Source organism: Salvelinus sp. IW2-2015, unplaced genomic scaffold (genome assembly GCF_002910315.2).
Source record: "Salvelinus sp. IW2-2015 unplaced genomic scaffold, ASM291031v2 Un_scaffold2937, whole genome shotgun sequence".
In the NCBI taxonomy this organism is placed as follows: domain Eukaryota; kingdom Metazoa; phylum Chordata; class Actinopteri; order Salmoniformes; family Salmonidae; genus Salvelinus; species Salvelinus sp. IW2-2015.
This window is the reverse complement of record NW_019944232.1, coordinates 26,665-43,236: the sequence shown is the minus strand read 5'-3', so window position 1 is coordinate 43,236 and position 16,572 is coordinate 26,665. Positions and strand designations below refer to the sequence as shown.

Genomic DNA, 16,572 nt, shown 5'->3' with positions numbered 1-16,572 from the left:
TTCTTCCACACTCACTTTACGGAATTAAAAATTACAATGCTTGTCTTCATAATTTGGTCAGATATACTTGGATGTGTAGTGTCAGCGTTTGTTGCTGGCATGTCATGCCTAAGTTTGCTAACCTTGCAAAATTAAAAAATAATTAAAGTAGTTGGCAATATCAGTTGGTTTTGTGATAAATGAGCCATCTGATTCAATGAATGTTGGAGCTGAGTTTGCCTTTTTCCCCAAAATGTCATTTAAGGTGCTCCRAAGATTTTTACTATCACTCTTTACGTTATTTATCTTTGTTTCATAGTGTAGTTTCTTCTTCTTTTTATTCAGATTAGTCACATGATTTCTCAATTTGCAATACGTTTGCCAATCGGTTTTGTGCAGCCAGACTTATTTTCCATTCCTTTTGCCTCATCCCTCTCAACCATACAATTTTTCAATTCCTCATCAATCCATTGGGATTTAACAGTTTTTACAGTCATTTTCTTAGTGGGTGCATGCTTATTAGTAACTGGAATAAGCAATTTCATAAATGTGTCAAGTGCAGTGTCTGTTTGCTCCTCATTACACACCACGGACCAAAAATATTATTTACATCAACAACATAGGAATCACTACAAACTTATTGTATGACCTCTTATACACCAGCCTTTGGAACTTTGGTTTTCCAAGATATGGCTACTATATTGTGATCACTACATCCAATGGATCTGGATACTGCTTCCAAGAACATTTCTGCCGCATTAGTAAAGATGTGATCAATACATGTTGATTATTTCATTCCTGTGCTGTTTGTAACTCCTCTGGTAGGTTGACTGATAACCTGAAGCATTGTCTTGAATGGGCAGCTTAATGAAAGCCAGTCAATATTTAAATCACTCAGAAAATATACCTCTTTGTTGATATCACATACATAATCAAGCATTTCACACATGTTATCCAGATACTGGCTGTTAGCACTTGGTGGTCTATAGCAGGAGGAGACTGCGTGAATCAGGCCTTCATGGTCGAATTGCTTTAAAGAAATCACTACTAAAGGACACCAATAAGAAGAAGAGACTTGCTTGGGCCAAGAAACACGAGCAATGGACATGAGACCAGTGGAAATCTGTCCTTTAGTCTCATGAGTCCAAATTTTAGATTTTTGGTTCCAACTGACGTGTCTTTGTGAGACGCAGAATAGGTGAACGGATGATCTCTGCATGTGTGATTCCCACCGTGAAGCACGAAGGAGGAGGTGTGATGGTGTGGGGGTGCTTTGCTGGTGACACTGTCTGTGATTTATTTAGAATTCAAGGCACACTTAACCAGCATRGCTACCACAGCATTCTGCAGCGATACGCCATCCCATCTGGTTTGCACTTAGTGGGACTATCATTTGTTTTTCAACAGGACAATGACTCAACGCACCTCCAGTGCTGTRTAAGGRCTATTTGACCAAGAAGGAGATTGGTGGAGTGCTGTATCAGATGACCTGGCCTCCACAATCACCCGACCTCACCCCAATTCAGATGGTTTAGGATGAGTTGGACCACAGAGGGAAGGAAAAGCATCCAACAAGTGCTCAGCATATGTGGGAACTCCCTTTCAAGACTGTTGGAAAACCATTCCAGGTGAAGCTGGTTGAGCGAATGCCAAGAGTGTGCAAAGCTGTCATCAATACAAAGGGTGGCTACTTTAAAGAATCTCAAATATAACACATATTTTGATTTGTTTAACACTTTTTTGGTTACTACATGATTCCATATGTGTTATTCCATAGTTTTGATGTCTTCAGTATTATTCTACAATGTAGAAAATAGTAAAAAAWWAAAAAWAWAAAAWAAACTTGAATGAGTAGGTGTGTCCAAACTTTTGACTGGTACTGTATGTTACCGTGGGCTATTTTGAGCACTTTTCTTCTGGGATGCTTACTTGTTTTTATTCCTTTACTGGGAAGCTTAGCAGAAGTAGAAATGCTCATGTTATTTATGTTAGAGCAGGGTGAGCTGCACACAATGGACTTCCTCCTAGGGCACACCGGCTTAGTGCTAACAGTGTACATCTGTTTCATAGGCACATGATTACTGCACACAATAGCTGTAGGATCAGCAGAGGCATTCAGGGCAGTTACAGGGACATACATTAGTTTATTTACATTGTGTCTACCAATGCACCTGGTGTATTGTACATTTGCTGAAGCATTATGACAACTCTGCATCACAATGGTAGGGATTAGCTGAGCTGGGCTTGGGTTATTGATAAGTCATTGTTTCAACGGAGCCTTATAATGCTGTGAAAAGATCCAGGAATCCAAATTATTTGGATCCATCCTCCTTATAAAACGTGTTTTGTTTCCAAAAGTTATCGAAATTGTCAACAAAAGTTACACCCATTGAGCTGCAATAATCACGTAGCCAGTTGTGAAGAGAGAGAATCCTGCTAAAGTGTTCAGTGCCACGATTCAGAGAGGACACAGGGCCAGATATGATTCAGAGGCCACAGGGCCAGATACGATTCAGAGAGGCCACAGGGCCAGATATGATCAGAGAGGACACAGGGCCAGATATGATCAGAGAGGCCACAGGTACAGATATGATCAGAGAGGCCACAGGGCCAGATATTATTCAGAGAGGCCACAGGGCCAGATATGATTCAGAGAGGCCACAGGGCCAGATATGATTCAGAGAGGCCACAGGGCCAGATATGATTCAGAGAGGGCACAGGGCCAGATATGATGGGTCTTTTGTGAGTGTCAGCTCTTTAAAATCCAGTTTCAACTGTTCAGAGCTGCCCTTCATAATGTCAATAAAACTCTCATGGACTACGATAGAATCGATTTCCATGTCCTGACGTAGTACATTCGGGAGCAGCTTAGTAATGTAATTTACTAGAGTTCCAGGATAGGAGATTGTTTTTGCACCAGGAACGGTCACATTTCTTACCATGGAGCTGCCCAAAATAATGGCTGGCGAGAAGGACGAGGAAATCCGCCCACTCCCATGCTTCACAGGATTCGGAGAACCCTTTGTGGACAGGCGAGAGGCAAGATAACTTGAGCCTGTTGCTACCGGCGCCTGATGCATGCCTCCGACAGATGAAGAAGCCCCGCTCAATCCAGAGCAGAGACAGAAGGTTGCCGACGTCGACTTCAACATTGTAGTAGCACGCACTGCGGCCGCAGACACAGGCACCCCCAGCGACGAATGTATAAGAAGATCAGGCTCCAGGACGGCGAAACTATTCGTTATTTGTATCCGCTACAGGCCTCTCGTTGGAAGTGTAGCGTGCTTTATGGGAGGCCACTGTCTTTGGCTTCCACGGCTCGTGACATGCGACCATCGTTGATTGCCTTGCTCCTCTTGCTGTGCTCCTTTCGACTCCGCTATCAGATTAGGGAGCTACTGGCAACACCGGCCAGTCGGATAACGACAAACGACGAGGCGGAAATGCATCCAACAAGCGCGAACGCCATTCTGCCACCGGCGTAGAAAATTTAAACATTCCACTCTGCGTTTTCCCCAGTTTCTTACATAGGCTGGCAAACTTCGTGATCAAGGAAGCCACATCAAGCCTATAATATTCGGCAAGTGAACACTTGCCGCATTGGAACTCCGAGTTATCCGGTTCGTCCCAAAACAAAGTGAATTAGATACAGCTCCTACAGCGTTGGAACCGTTCATTTATTTCTCCCGACACCACAGGCCTTTTTGGGTTGGAGGGTTTGTATTTTGTCCTGTTGTTCATTCAATGTAATATGAGAATCCAGTGTGTTCTGGTAGTCTTTAATAGTTGATTCTAAGATTTTTATTTGATCATGTATATGTTTTTGCTGTTTGCATATTGTTTTCGGGCCAAAAATATTGGACAACTAGTTCATCCATCTAACCATTTTGGATAGATAACTCTTCGTGTTGTTGTTTGTTTAGTGTTTTCCAATTTTCCAAGAAGCTGCTAGAGTCTATGGATTCTTCAATTACAGCTGATTTCTGACATGTTGTTCCTTATTTTTCTGTAGTGTATTTCTGTATTGTTTCAGTAATTCACCATAGTGAAGGCGTAGCCTCAGATTCTCTAGGTCTCTATGTTTTTGGCTGGATAGGTTTCTCAATTTCTTCATAAAACCATTTGTCATTGTTATTCATTTTCTTCGGTTTTCTGTTTAAAATTTTTTGAGGTCAGAAGACTTGCTGTGGCACACCAGCTGAAGTTCGCGCCAATGTGGGCAGAAAAAGAAAGGCCAGCCTGGAGTGGTTTACGGGCTTCTTAAAGCGGCACCCAACGCTGTCGCTGAGAAAGCCAGAGGCAACTAGCCTTGCCAGGGCAAGTAGCTTCAACAGAGAAAATGTTAGTGCTTCCTTCAACAATGTAGCAGAAGTGCTACAGAGATATCAGTTTGGACCAGGAGACATATGGCATCTAGATGAAACTAGGGTGACCACTGACAAACCTGACAAAGTGGTGGGCAGACATGGATTCAAACAAGTAGGGTCACTGACCTCCGCTGAAAGGGGAACCCTTGTCACGCTGGCTTGTGCTGTCTCAGCCACAGGGAATAGTATACCTCCATATTTTATATTCCCCCGTGTCAACTTCCGCGATCATTTCCTGATCAACGGGGCACCTGGCAGCAAAGCAGGGGCAAATCCCTCTGGGTGGATGAAAGATGTGCACTTTGTTGACTTCCTGAAACATTTCGTCGAGCATATGAACTTCTCAAAGGAGAAGCCCTGTTTACTCCTTTTGGACAAAACCACAAGTCTCATCTGTCCATCCATTGATGGACTCAAGTATGCCAAATAAAATGGCATAATTATGCTGTCATTCCCACCCCATTGCTCTCATTGGCTTCAACCCTAAGACAGGTCTGTCTACGGGCCGCTAAAGAGGCACAGCAGATCGCCCCATTCAGAACCCAACCCTACCAGGCCCCAGCACCAACCCTACCAGGCCCCAGCACCAACCCTACCAGGCCCCAGCACCAACCCTGCCAGGCCCCAGCAACATTCCAGTCCTGCCAGGCCACCAGCACCAACCTGCCAGGCCCCAGCACCATTCCAGCCCTGCCTAGCACAAGCTCAGACACAGACCTGGCCAGTTCTATTGCTAGCACCAGCTCACCCTTGCCCAGCAATGCCATTGCCGACAGTGGACTACCAACTCCAGAGGACATCTGGCCATATCCAAAAGCTGGCCCCCGAAAACCAGCTTGCAAAGGAAGAAAACGGAGCAAAATTGCAATTCTAACTGACACACCAGTGAAGCAGGCACTAGAAATGGAAAAGAATAGGGCACAATCTAGCAAAAGGCTGTTTCCGAAGAAAGGGAAGCAGGGGGGAGGGGTCAAAATCTGGATCTACAAAGAACAAGAAGCCAGCTAAAAAAAAGAAAAATCGTAGAAGAGTCATCATCAGATGAAGAGGAGTGCTTCTGCCTCGTCTGTGTGGAGCCATTTTCAAACAGCCTTCCAAAGGAGACTTGGGTGAAGTGTGTGAGATGCAACAAATGGGCCCATGATGCTTGCACCTCAGGCCAGACAATGTATGTGTGCCAGAACTGTGACTCTGAAGATGAGTCTGATTAGTCAGATACGGATGTGCGTCGTATAGGCTGTTACAAAACTGTGCATTAGTGTGTTTAAACACCACGTCTGTTTTGTTAAGACTTTAAACATTTAAGCAAGTTATCTGCAGCATTACATTCCATTCCGATTCCAACAATTACCGTGGATCTATGTGCATGCCAGAGAACGATCGATTTTAAGTTCATAGTAAAGTGGTCATGCTACTTAATTAATGTGTGCTCTGCCAGCCTCATTGTTTTGATTGAATGGCATGATTTGCCAGATTCTCTAGGCATGATTGTTTTTAATTTGAGTTCTTTAATGAAGTTGAATATGGTATTGAATTTGAAATTAAAATCAATATTCACAATTAATTACTGTAATTACTGTTCTTATTTGTTGATAATCCAATGTGACAATTTACCCGACGTAGTATGACAATTTACCTATACCTCTATTTCACGGTCTACAACTCCATACTGAAATAAGATATGAAGATGTAATGAATACAAAATATGTGCCTTTCATTTGGTATGACATTTATACCATTGTGATGTATTGTGCCCAGTAAATGTTAGACAGAGTGAAAAGTGTGACAACACACCTCGCTCTCCCCTACTCACTGTTATGTTGATTGATTCATTCCAGTTAATCATTTGGGACTGAAAACGTATAGGCAGCCTAGCCAGCCCAAGTTTTAATATAAACCACATTTGATCACATTCACATTTTCTCCTGACACACAAATGGACTATAAATACATAACGTTACCAATGTGTTAATGCTGACCAGATGGACAGGGCGCATAGGCTGCATGCAGCTGCTATTATCAGCCTACAGGTGATCAGACTGAAACATTGTCTTGTTCTCATCCCATACAGCATGTCAGATCTCTGTTAAGGTGTAGCCTAGGCTGCTGCAACATTAATGGAATGAGTTTTTGCTTGGGTCTGTCTGGAGTGATAGTGTTACTATCTTTGCTAAATAAATACCTACTTGACCGGGCATGAAGAAATGTGCTGCATCAACCTCTCTTTAACCTCACTTTTAATGGATGCGATGGAAGCTATCAAATCATTCAGAATTGATTTCGTCATCCCAGAAAAGACAGTAGAAAGTTCCATATGTTCAGCAAGTAAAGCACCGTAACGTGCGATTACCTCTACAAGCTCCTTGTAGTTCCACTTGTTAGCAGAACTTTAGAGAACATCCCTGTTTCTCCTTAATTTCTCGTTGTGTTGCGCAGTTTGAATACTCAGACCTTCGTCATGATCGATGCAGCTTCTTCCCAGAAGCTTGAATCTGATGTGGGCATTAATATGCTCCCTGCTTTTGTTTTGCCGTTTAGCTGAACGATCGATGTTCTTCATTTCACTGTACCCCACTTTCGCCCAAGGCTCAGATTTTCCAAATAGCAGGCAAGGCCAGCAATACGGGCGGCTTGATGTTAACCAGCTATACTTTTGATACCAGGTGGAATTGAACGCCCTCACCTTTTCATCCTTCTTCATGAAACTGATCTCATGCAGAGGTCAGAGGTCGACCCTCGCTTTTAATTGACAACTTTCCTGCGTACCCTAAGGAATGAAAGGGGTTCTTATATAAAAATGAAACAACATTTTCAGTAGCATTGGCGGCGAAAACTGCACACTCGAGCTGTTAGGTAGCTAGCTAGCTACTGTTACTGAAGTTAGCAAGGCAAATCGAAATAAATTGCACTAATTGGACACAAAAATAAAGTTCTGAAACCAAGAAAACAATGTATAGTCTACCTCCTCCGTCACCTCTAATTTGAAGAAACTAATTTGAATTGAATAATATCACAAAAATTCTCAACTATCACTTTTCAATCTCTATCCAATACTGTCACCAACTCACCAAGCTTCTCAACACATCGAACCCCCCCCATAATGCTCTGCGGCACAACCCCAATACAACACACTAGGTTCATTCTCTGATTCTAATCCTATGATTGGATGGACAACATGTCACTTCATACTGCAAAAGCTTTGATTGGTTGGAGGTCATCATTAYCATGTAGGTCTATGGAAGGGGGTGAGGCCTATGAGCCTCCTAGGTTTTGTATTGAAGTCAATGTACCCAGAGGAGGACGGAAGCTAGCTGTCCTCCGGCTACACCTTGGCTCTATCCCAGAGAGTGCTGTTGAAGTTACTATAGACCTTCATTGCAAAACAGTGTTTAAATCAATTATTTGGTGACATATGAATATATTTAGTATAGTTTTATCTAAAAAGGATACATTTTTAGTGTTTCCACTGCTCATGATTGGGTATTGCTCTGTTCAAGTAGACTGTGATTTTGCTGTGATCTGATAGGGGTGTCAGTGGGCTGACTGTGAATGCTCTGAGAGACGTTGGGTTGAGGTCAGTGATAAAGAAGTCAACAGTACTACTGCCAGGAGATGAGCTATAGGTGTACCTACCGTAATAGTCCCCTGAAAGCATACCATTGACTATGTACATACTCAGTGTGCGACAGAGCTGCAGGAGTTGTGACCTGTTTTTGTTGGTTATGTTGTCATAGTTGTGCCTAGGGGGGCATATGGGGGAGGGAATGCTGTCACCTCCAAGTAGGTGTTTGTCCCCCTGTGTGTTGGGGGTGTCAGGTTCTTGTCCGGTTCTGGCATTTAGGTCGCCACAGATTAGTACATGTCCCTGGGCCTGGATATGATTGATTTCCCTCTCCAGGATGGAGAAGCTGTCTTCATTAAAGTATGGGGATTCTAGTGGGGGGATATAAGTAGCACATAGGTGGACATTTTGATTTGTTAAGATAATTCCCTTCCTTTTATAAAATGTTCTTGTTTTGATTAATTTAATAGAGTGAGTTAGGTCTGCTCTATTACAAATTACCCTTCCCTGTTTCACACCTGGTAGTTTGGTGGATTGGACTACCAGCTCTACCAGAGGGCAACCAGTGGGTCCACCTCCTCTATACCTCTCTCTCTCTCTCCCCCCACCTTTCAATTCAATTCAAAGGGCTTTATTGGCATGGGAAACATGTTTTCATTGCCAAAGCAAGTGAAATGGATAAACAAAAGTGAAATAAACAATAAAAAGTGAACAGTAAATAATACCATCACACAAGTTCCAAAATAAAGAAGACATTTCAAAGACATTACTGTGTTGTAGCGATGTACAAATAGTTAAAGTTTTAAAGGGAAAATAAATAAGGTGCTAATCTCTCTAGTTACCTAATCATATTCACTGATAGGGGAACTGGAAGTTTGAGTAGTTTGGCTCTGTATCTTCCTATGTTTTACTGAAGGAACCAATCAACTGTCACTTTCAGGAAGTTTTCTTCACAACATTGTCAACATATCTAACAAAGAAAATCACATGAAGAAAATTACATTTATTTGACATGTTTAGAATGTTTTTGATCCTTTTTTTTCTTTCTGGGTTCAGTTTCTTAAAGATATTTTGCTTCTGGCTCTGCTCTTTGTGTCTCATATTGCTCTACTGACCTGAAAAGGATGGTGTCCAGCATGGGTTTTAGTTACTGGCTCACCTTCTCACCCTGTCAAAGTATTGATAGGGGGAAATATGACGTGCCACAAAGGTTGCCCTAGGTGACAGATGAAGTGACAACAGTGCTATATGTATTATTGAGAGAGAGGTGACTCTGGATGAGTGTGGTCGTGTGTGTGTGTGTGTGTGTGTGTGTGTGTGTGTGTGTGTGTGTGTGTGTGTGTGTGTGTGTGTGTGTGGTGTGTGTGTGTGTGTGTGTGTAGGTGGGTTATGTTTAAGCTGTTAGCAGTAATGAAGCAGGTCATGTTGAACTTGTGTGTGTTTAATCCTGTGTGTGTAGGTGTGCGATGGGGAACTCGTATGCAGGCCAGTTGAGGACCACACGTTTTGAGGAGGTGCTTCATAACTCCATCGAGGCTTCTCTCCGCTCCAACACTGTGGTGCCACGGCCTGTCTTCTCACAGCTCTACCTGGAGGCAAAGCAGCCAACCCTGCACAATGGTGTGTGTGTAGGTGTCTGTATGTGTGTGTGTGTGTGCTGCATGTGTGTGTTTATGTTTGCCACAGGAGGTTGTTGGGCCATAATTGTTATGGACGAGCTTGTGGTAATGACTGGAGCAGAATAGGTGGAATGGTATCAAATACATCAAACACATGGTTTGATGCCATTCCATTTGCTCTGTTCCAGCAATTATTAGCAGCCTCCCCTGGTGTGCGCACTTGTGTGTGAGTGTGAGTGTGTTATAACACTCTGTAATGAGCATGTGTGTGTCAGTAGGCCGGGTAGAGAATGAGGATGAGGAGGAGGAAGATGGCTCAGAGTCCAACAGCCCTCCCGTCCCGTACAAGATGAAGCCCCCGCCAGAGGGATGCTGCACCACGGACGGTACGAACACACGGTTCCCTCAGCTCCACCCCCTCACTGTCTTACGCTGCCTGGCCTGCTCAGGCTTCTGTCTGGTGGAAAGAGACCTCTGTCTTTCTGGTTACAGGTCAGGGTAACACTGTTTAACAGTTTGTGTGTGTTTGTGTGTGCATGCGTGTGGGTGTGTGTGCCTACCTATGCGTGTGTGTGTGTCCTTCTCAGGATTCTGCCAGGCGGGTAGAGACCTGCGTCTATCCTCCCTGGTGTCAGAGCCTCAAGACGTGCCCCCAGGATTCCTGCTGGTAGGGGCCCTGTCTGCAGGCGCACCAGACACCCTGCTGGTGTGTGCAGTCGACCGCAGGTTCCTGCCCGATGAACGGGGATGCAACGCACTGCTGGGTGAGACACACACACACACACACACATAGAAAGCCCAGTCTATAGCAGGGCTAGGCAACCCCTGGTCCAGAGGAAAGGAAAAGAAAGGGTAAAGGTGAGAGGATAGACAGGGAGAAAGAGATTGAAGAGATTGAGAAAGAGTGGCGGTGGAGTGAGGTTTGCAGTTAGATGGATGGACAGAGGGAGAGTGGGGTTAGCAGCAGCTACAATGTGAGAGGGAGAGTGGGGTTAGCAGCAGCTACAATGAGAGAGGGAGAGTGGGGTTAGCAGCAGCTACAATGAGAGAGGGAGAGTGGGGTTAGCAGCAGCTACAATGAGAGAGGGAGAGTGGGGTTGGCAGCAGCTACAATGAGAGAGGGAGAGTGGGGTTGGCAGCAGCTACAATGAGAGAGGGAGAGTGGGGTTAGCAGCAGCTACAATGAGAGAGCGGAGTGGGTTGGCAGCAGCTAACAATGAGAGAGGAGAGTGGGGTTGGCAGCAGCTACAATGAGAGAGGGAGAGTTGGGTTGGCAGCAGCTACAATGAGAGAGCGAGAGTGGGTTAGCAGCAGCTACAATGAGAGAGGGAGAGTGGGGTTTGCAGCAGCTACAATGAGAGGGAGAGTTGGGTTGGCAGCAGCTACAATGAGAGCGGGAGAGTGGGTTGGCAGCAGCTACAATGAGAGAGGGAGAGTGGGGTTAGCAGCAGCTACAATGAGAGAGGGAGAGTTGGGTTGGCAGCAGCTACAATGAGAGAGGGAGAGTGGGGTTGGCAGCAGCTACAATGAGAGAGGAGAGTGGGGTTAGCAGCAGCTACAATGAGAGCGGGAGAGTGGGGTTGGCAGCAGCTACAATGAGAGCGGGAGAGTGGGGTTGGCAGCAGCTACAATGAGAGAGGGAGAGTGGGGTTAGCAGCAGCTACAATGAGAGAGGGAGAGTGGGGTTGGCAGCAGCTACAATGAGAGAGGGAGAGTTGGGTTGGCAGCAGCTACAATGAGAGAGGGAGAGTGGGTTAGCAGCAGCTAAATGAGAGAGGGATGGGAGTGAGGTTAGCAGCAGCTACAATGAGAGGGGGAGAGTGGGTTGCAGCAGCTACAATGAGAGAGGGAGAGTTGGGTTGGCAGCAGCTACAATGAGAGCGCGAGAGTGGGGTTAGCAGCAGCTACAATGAGAGAGGGAGAGTGGGGTTAGCAGGCAGTACAATGAGAGAGGGAGAGTGGGGTTAGCAGCAGCTACAATGAGAGAGGGAGTGGGGTTGGCAGCAGCTACAATGAGAAGAGGGAGAGTGGGTTGTTGGCAGCAGCTACAATGAGAGAGGGAGAGTGGGGTTAGCAGCAGCTACAATGAGAGGCGAGAGTGGGGTTGGCAGCAGCTACAATGAGAGAGGGAGAGTGGGGTTGGCAGCAGCTACAATGAGAGAGGGAGAGTTGGGTTGGCAGCAGCTACAATGAGAGAGCGAGAGTGGGGTTACAGCAGCTACAATGAGAGAGGGAGAGTGGGGTTAGCAGCAGCTACAATGAGAGGGAGAGTTGGGTTGGCAGCAGCTACAATGAGAGCGGGAGAGTGGGGTTGGCAGCAGCTACAATGAGAGAGGGAGAGTGGGGTTAGCAGCAGCTACAATGAGAGAGGGAGAGTTGGGTTGGCAAGCAGCTACAATGAGAGAGGGAGAGTGGGGTTGGCAGCAGCTACAATGAGAGAGGGAGAGTGGGGTTAGCAGCAGCTACAATGTGAGAGGGAGAGTGGGGTGGCAGCAGCTACAATGAGAGAGGGAGAGTTGGGTTGGCAGCAGCTACAATGAGAGAGGGAGAGTGGGGTTAGCAGCAGCTAAAATGAGAGAGGGAGAGTGGGTTAGCAGCAGCTACAATGAGAGGGGAGAGTGGGTTGGCAGCAGCTACAATAAGAGGGGAGAGTTGGGTTGGCAGCAGCTACAATGAGAGCGCGAGAGTGGGGTTAGCAGCAGCTACAATGAGAGGGAGAGTTGGGTTGGCAGCAGCTACAATGGAGAGCGGGAGAGTGGGGTTGGCAGCAGCTACAATGAGAGAGGGAGAGTGGGGTTAGCAGCAGCTACAATGAGAGAGGGAGAGTTGGGTTGGCAGCAGCTACAATGAGAGGAGAGTTGGGTTAGCAGCAGCTACAATGAGAGAGGGAGAGTGGGGTTGGCAGCAGCTACAATGAGAGAGGGAGAGTGGGGTTAGCAGCAGCTACATGAGAGAGGGAGAGTGGGTGTTAGCAGCAGCTACAATGAGAGAGGGAGAGTGGGGTTAGCAGAGCTACAATGAGAGAGGGAGAGTGGGTTAGCAGCAGCTACAATGAGAGAGGGAGAGTGGGGTTAGCAGCAGCTACAATGAGAGAGGGAGAGTGGGGTTAGCAGCAGCTACAATGAGAGAGGGAGAGTGGGGTTGGCAGCAGCTACAATGAGAGAGGGAGAGTGGGGTTGGCAGCAGCTACATTGAGAGAGGGATGAGTGGGTTGGCAGCAGCTACAATGAGGAGGGAGAGTTGGGTTGGCAGCAGCTACAATGAAGAGAGGGAGAGTGGGGTAGGCAGCAGCTACAATGAGAGAGGGAGAGTGGGGTTAGCAGCAGCTACAATGAGAGAGGGAGAGTTGGGTTGGCAGCAGCTACAATGAGAGAGGGAGAGTGGGGTAGCAGCAGCTACAATGAGAGAGCGAGAGTGGGGTTAGCAGCAGTACAATGTGAGAGGGAGAGTGGGTTTAGCAGCAGCTACAATGTGAGAGGGAGATGGGGTTAGCGCAGTACAATGAGAGAGGGAGAGTGGGGTTAGCAGCAGCTACAATGAGAGAGGGAGAGTGGGGTTGCAGCAGCTACAATGAGAGAGGGAGAGTGGGTTAGCAGCAGCTACAATGATGAGAGGGAGAGTGGGGTTAGCAGCAGCTACAATGAGAGAGGGAGAGTGGGTTGCAGCAGCTACAATGAGAGAGGGAGAGTGGGGTTGCACAGCTACAATGAGAGAGGGAGAGTTGGTTGGCAGCAGCTACAATGAGAGAGCGAGAGTGGGTTGGCAGCAGCTACAATGAGAGAGGGAGAGTTGGGTTGGCAGCAGCTACAATGAGAGAGGGAGAGTGGGGTTAGCAGCAGCTACAATGAGAGGGAGTTGGTTGGCAGCAGCTACAATGAGAGAGCGAGAGTGGGGTTAGCACAGCTACAATGAGAGGGAGAGTTGGGTTGGCAGAGCTACAATGAGAGAGGGAGAGTGGGTTGCAGCAGCTACAATGAGAGGGAGAGTTGGGTTGGCAGCAGCTACAATGAGAGGGGAGAGTGGGGTTGGCAGCAGCTACAATGAGAGAGGGAGAGTGGGTTGGCAGCAGCTACAATGGAGAGAGGGAGAGTTGGGTTGGCAGCAGCTACAATGAGAGAGGGAGAGTTGGGTTGGCAGAGCTACAATGAGAGAGGGAGAGTTGGGTTAGCAGCAGCTACAATGAGAGAGGGAGAGTTGGGTTGGCAGCAGCTACAATGAGGGGAGAGTGGGGTTAGCAGCAGCTACAATGAGAGAGGGAGAGTGGGGTTGGCAGCAGCTACAATGAGAGAGGAGAGTGGTTGGGTTAGCAGCAGCTACAATGAGAGAGGGAGAGTGGGGTTAGCAGCAGCTCAATGAGAGCGGAGAGTGGGGTTGGCAGCAGCTACAATGAGAGAGGGAGAGTGGAGTTAGCAGCAGCTACAATGAGAGAGGGAGAGTGGGGTTAGAAGCAGCTACAATGAGAGAGGGAGAGTGGGTTTAGCAGTAGCTACAATGAGAGAGGGAGAGTGGGTTGGCAGCAGCTACAATGAGAGAGGGAGAGTGGGGTTGGCAGCAAGCTACAATTGAGAGAGGGAGAGTGGGGTTGGCAGCAGCTACAATGAGAGCGGGAGAGTGGGGTTGGCAGAGCTACAATGAGAGAGGGAGTGGGGTTAGCAGCAGCTACAATGAGAGAGGGAGAGTGGGGTTAGCAGCAGCTACAATGAGAGCGGGAGAGTGGGGTTGGCAGAAAATGAAGTGAACGAGGGAGGGAGAGTGGGGGCTGGAAAAGGAAACGGAGTGAGTGATGATTGAGGAAGCTGATATGAAAGAGGCAGAGAGACAAAAAGTAAGAAAGAGAGAATGACAGAGAAAGAAAGAGAGAGGCTATAGAGGACAGGGTTAGGGTACCCTGACTGCAGTCACACACACATTGTTGGTCCCTCTACCTGGGCTCTGCTACACACATACACACACACAGACACACATGCACAACACACACACCCGGAACACCAACCCACAGCCTAGCTGTAACCATGGGAAAATCATCACTCACACCCTCTTTCTCTTGCTACGGGAGAAAAGGGTTATTGTGACTCCACTGAGTCACCACATGATACACACACACACACACACACAAACACACACACACTGACGCAGTGTTTGTGTGGTCATCCTCAGGGTTCTCGGGGAACTGTATGGGTTGTGGAGAGAAGGGTTTTCGCTACTTCACAGAATTCTCCAACCACATCAACCTGAAGTTGAGCACCCAGCCCAAGAAACAGAAGCACTTAAAGTACCATCTGTACAGGAACAACCAGGGACAGCTGGTCAGAGGGGCTGCTATCTGCTGGAATAGCCTCGGTAAGACGGCAGGGGGATCCCCTGCATTAACTGCAGACTCGTACATTTTCTCAGTGAAAACAATATACTTAATTTTTTCAACCTTTGTTTAACTAGACAAGTCAGTTAAGAACTAATAGTTTTTTACAATGATGGCCTATCCCGGCCAAACCCTAACCTAACCCGGACAACGCTGGGCCAATTGTGCACCGCCCTACGGGACTCCAAATCCCATCCGGTTGTGATACAGCCTGGATTYGAACCAGGGCCTGTAGTGACACCTCTTGCACTGAGATGCAGTGTCCTAGACCCCTGCGCCACTTAGGAGCTTAGCAAATGTCAAATAGGCTTTTTACCAAATGACTGTACGACAGATCACGTATTCACCCTGCACACCCTAATTGACAAATAAACAAACCAAAATAAAGGCAAAGTCTTCTCATGCTTTGTTGATTTCTAAATAAGCCTTTGGCTCAATTTGGCTCGAGGGTCTGCTATACAAATTGATGGAAAGCGGTGTTGGGGGGAAATCATACAACATTATAAAATCCATGAACACAAACAACAAGTGTGTGATTAAAATTGGCAGAAAACACACATTTCTTTCCACAGGGCCGTGGGGTGAGACAGGGATGCATCTTGAACCCCACCCTCTTCAGCATATGTATTAATGAATTGGCAAGAGCCCTAGAACAGTCTGCAGCACCCGGCCCAGACCTGGGCCCTGAGAGTAAATCTTAGTTTGACAAAAATAATTGAGAGTTTGCATGCAGAATTCTGCAAAAATATCTTCTGTGTACAACGTAAAACAGCAAATAATGCATGCATAGTAGATTTAAGCTGATACCCGCTAATTATCAAAATCCAGAAAATAGCCGTTAAATTTTACAAACACCTAAATGGAAGCGATTCCCAAACCTTCCATAACAAAGTCATCACCTACAGTGAAATTAACCTGGAGAAGAGCCCCCTAAGCAAGCTAGTCCGGGGGCTCTGTTCACAAACACAAAGCCCCAGGACAGCAACACAATTAGACCCAACCAAAACATGAGAAAACAAAAAGAAAATTACTTGACACATTGGAAATAATTAACAAAAAAACTGAGCAAACTAGAATGCTATTTGGCCCTAAACAGAGAGTACACAGTGGCAGAATACCTGACCACTGTGACTGACCCAAACTTAAGGAGAACGTTTGACTATGTACAGACTCAGTGAGCATAGCCTTGCTATTGAGAAAGGCTGCCGTAGGTAGACCTGGCTCTCAAGAGAAGACAGGCTATGTGCAAGCTGCCCACAAAATGAGGTGGACACTGAAGCTGCACTTCCTAACCTTCTGCCAAATGTATGACCATATTAGAGACACATATTTCCTTCAGATTACACAGACCCACAAATAATTTGAAAAGGTCAACCTTGAAGTGAAGAACAAGCACCATTGTAAATACATCCCATATTTATGTATATTTATTTTCCCTTTTGTACTTTAACTATTTGCACATCGTTGCAACACTGTATATAGACATAATATGACAATTGAAATGTCTTTATTCTTTTGGAACTTCTGTGAGTGTAATGTTTACTGTTAATTTTATTATTTATTTCACTATTGTTTATTATCTATTTCACTTGCTTTGGCAATGTAAACATATGTTTCCCATGCCAATAACGCCCCTTGAATTGAAATTGAGAGAGAGAGAGAAAGAGTAGAGAGAGAGGGAAAGAG

At 46.2% G+C, this 16,572-nt stretch overlaps 1 protein-coding gene across 1 annotated transcript in view; it reads left to right on the top strand.

Annotated features, from left to right (window-relative positions):
* LOC112075012 (protein GREB1-like) overlaps positions 1-16,572 on the top strand; it is a 51,430-nt gene that overhangs the window by 23,931 nt on the left and 10,927 nt on the right. Inside the window, exons 2-5 of the mRNA XM_070440739.1 lie at positions 9,368-9,528; positions 9,806-9,913; positions 10,115-10,291; positions 14,685-14,867. Of these exons, the coding sequence (XP_070296840.1) occupies positions 9,375-9,528; positions 9,806-9,913; positions 10,115-10,291; positions 14,685-14,867 (622 nt within the window). The 5' untranslated portion in view covers positions 9,368-9,374. The remainder of the gene's footprint in view (positions 1-9,367; positions 9,529-9,805; positions 9,914-10,114; positions 10,292-14,684; positions 14,868-16,572) is intronic.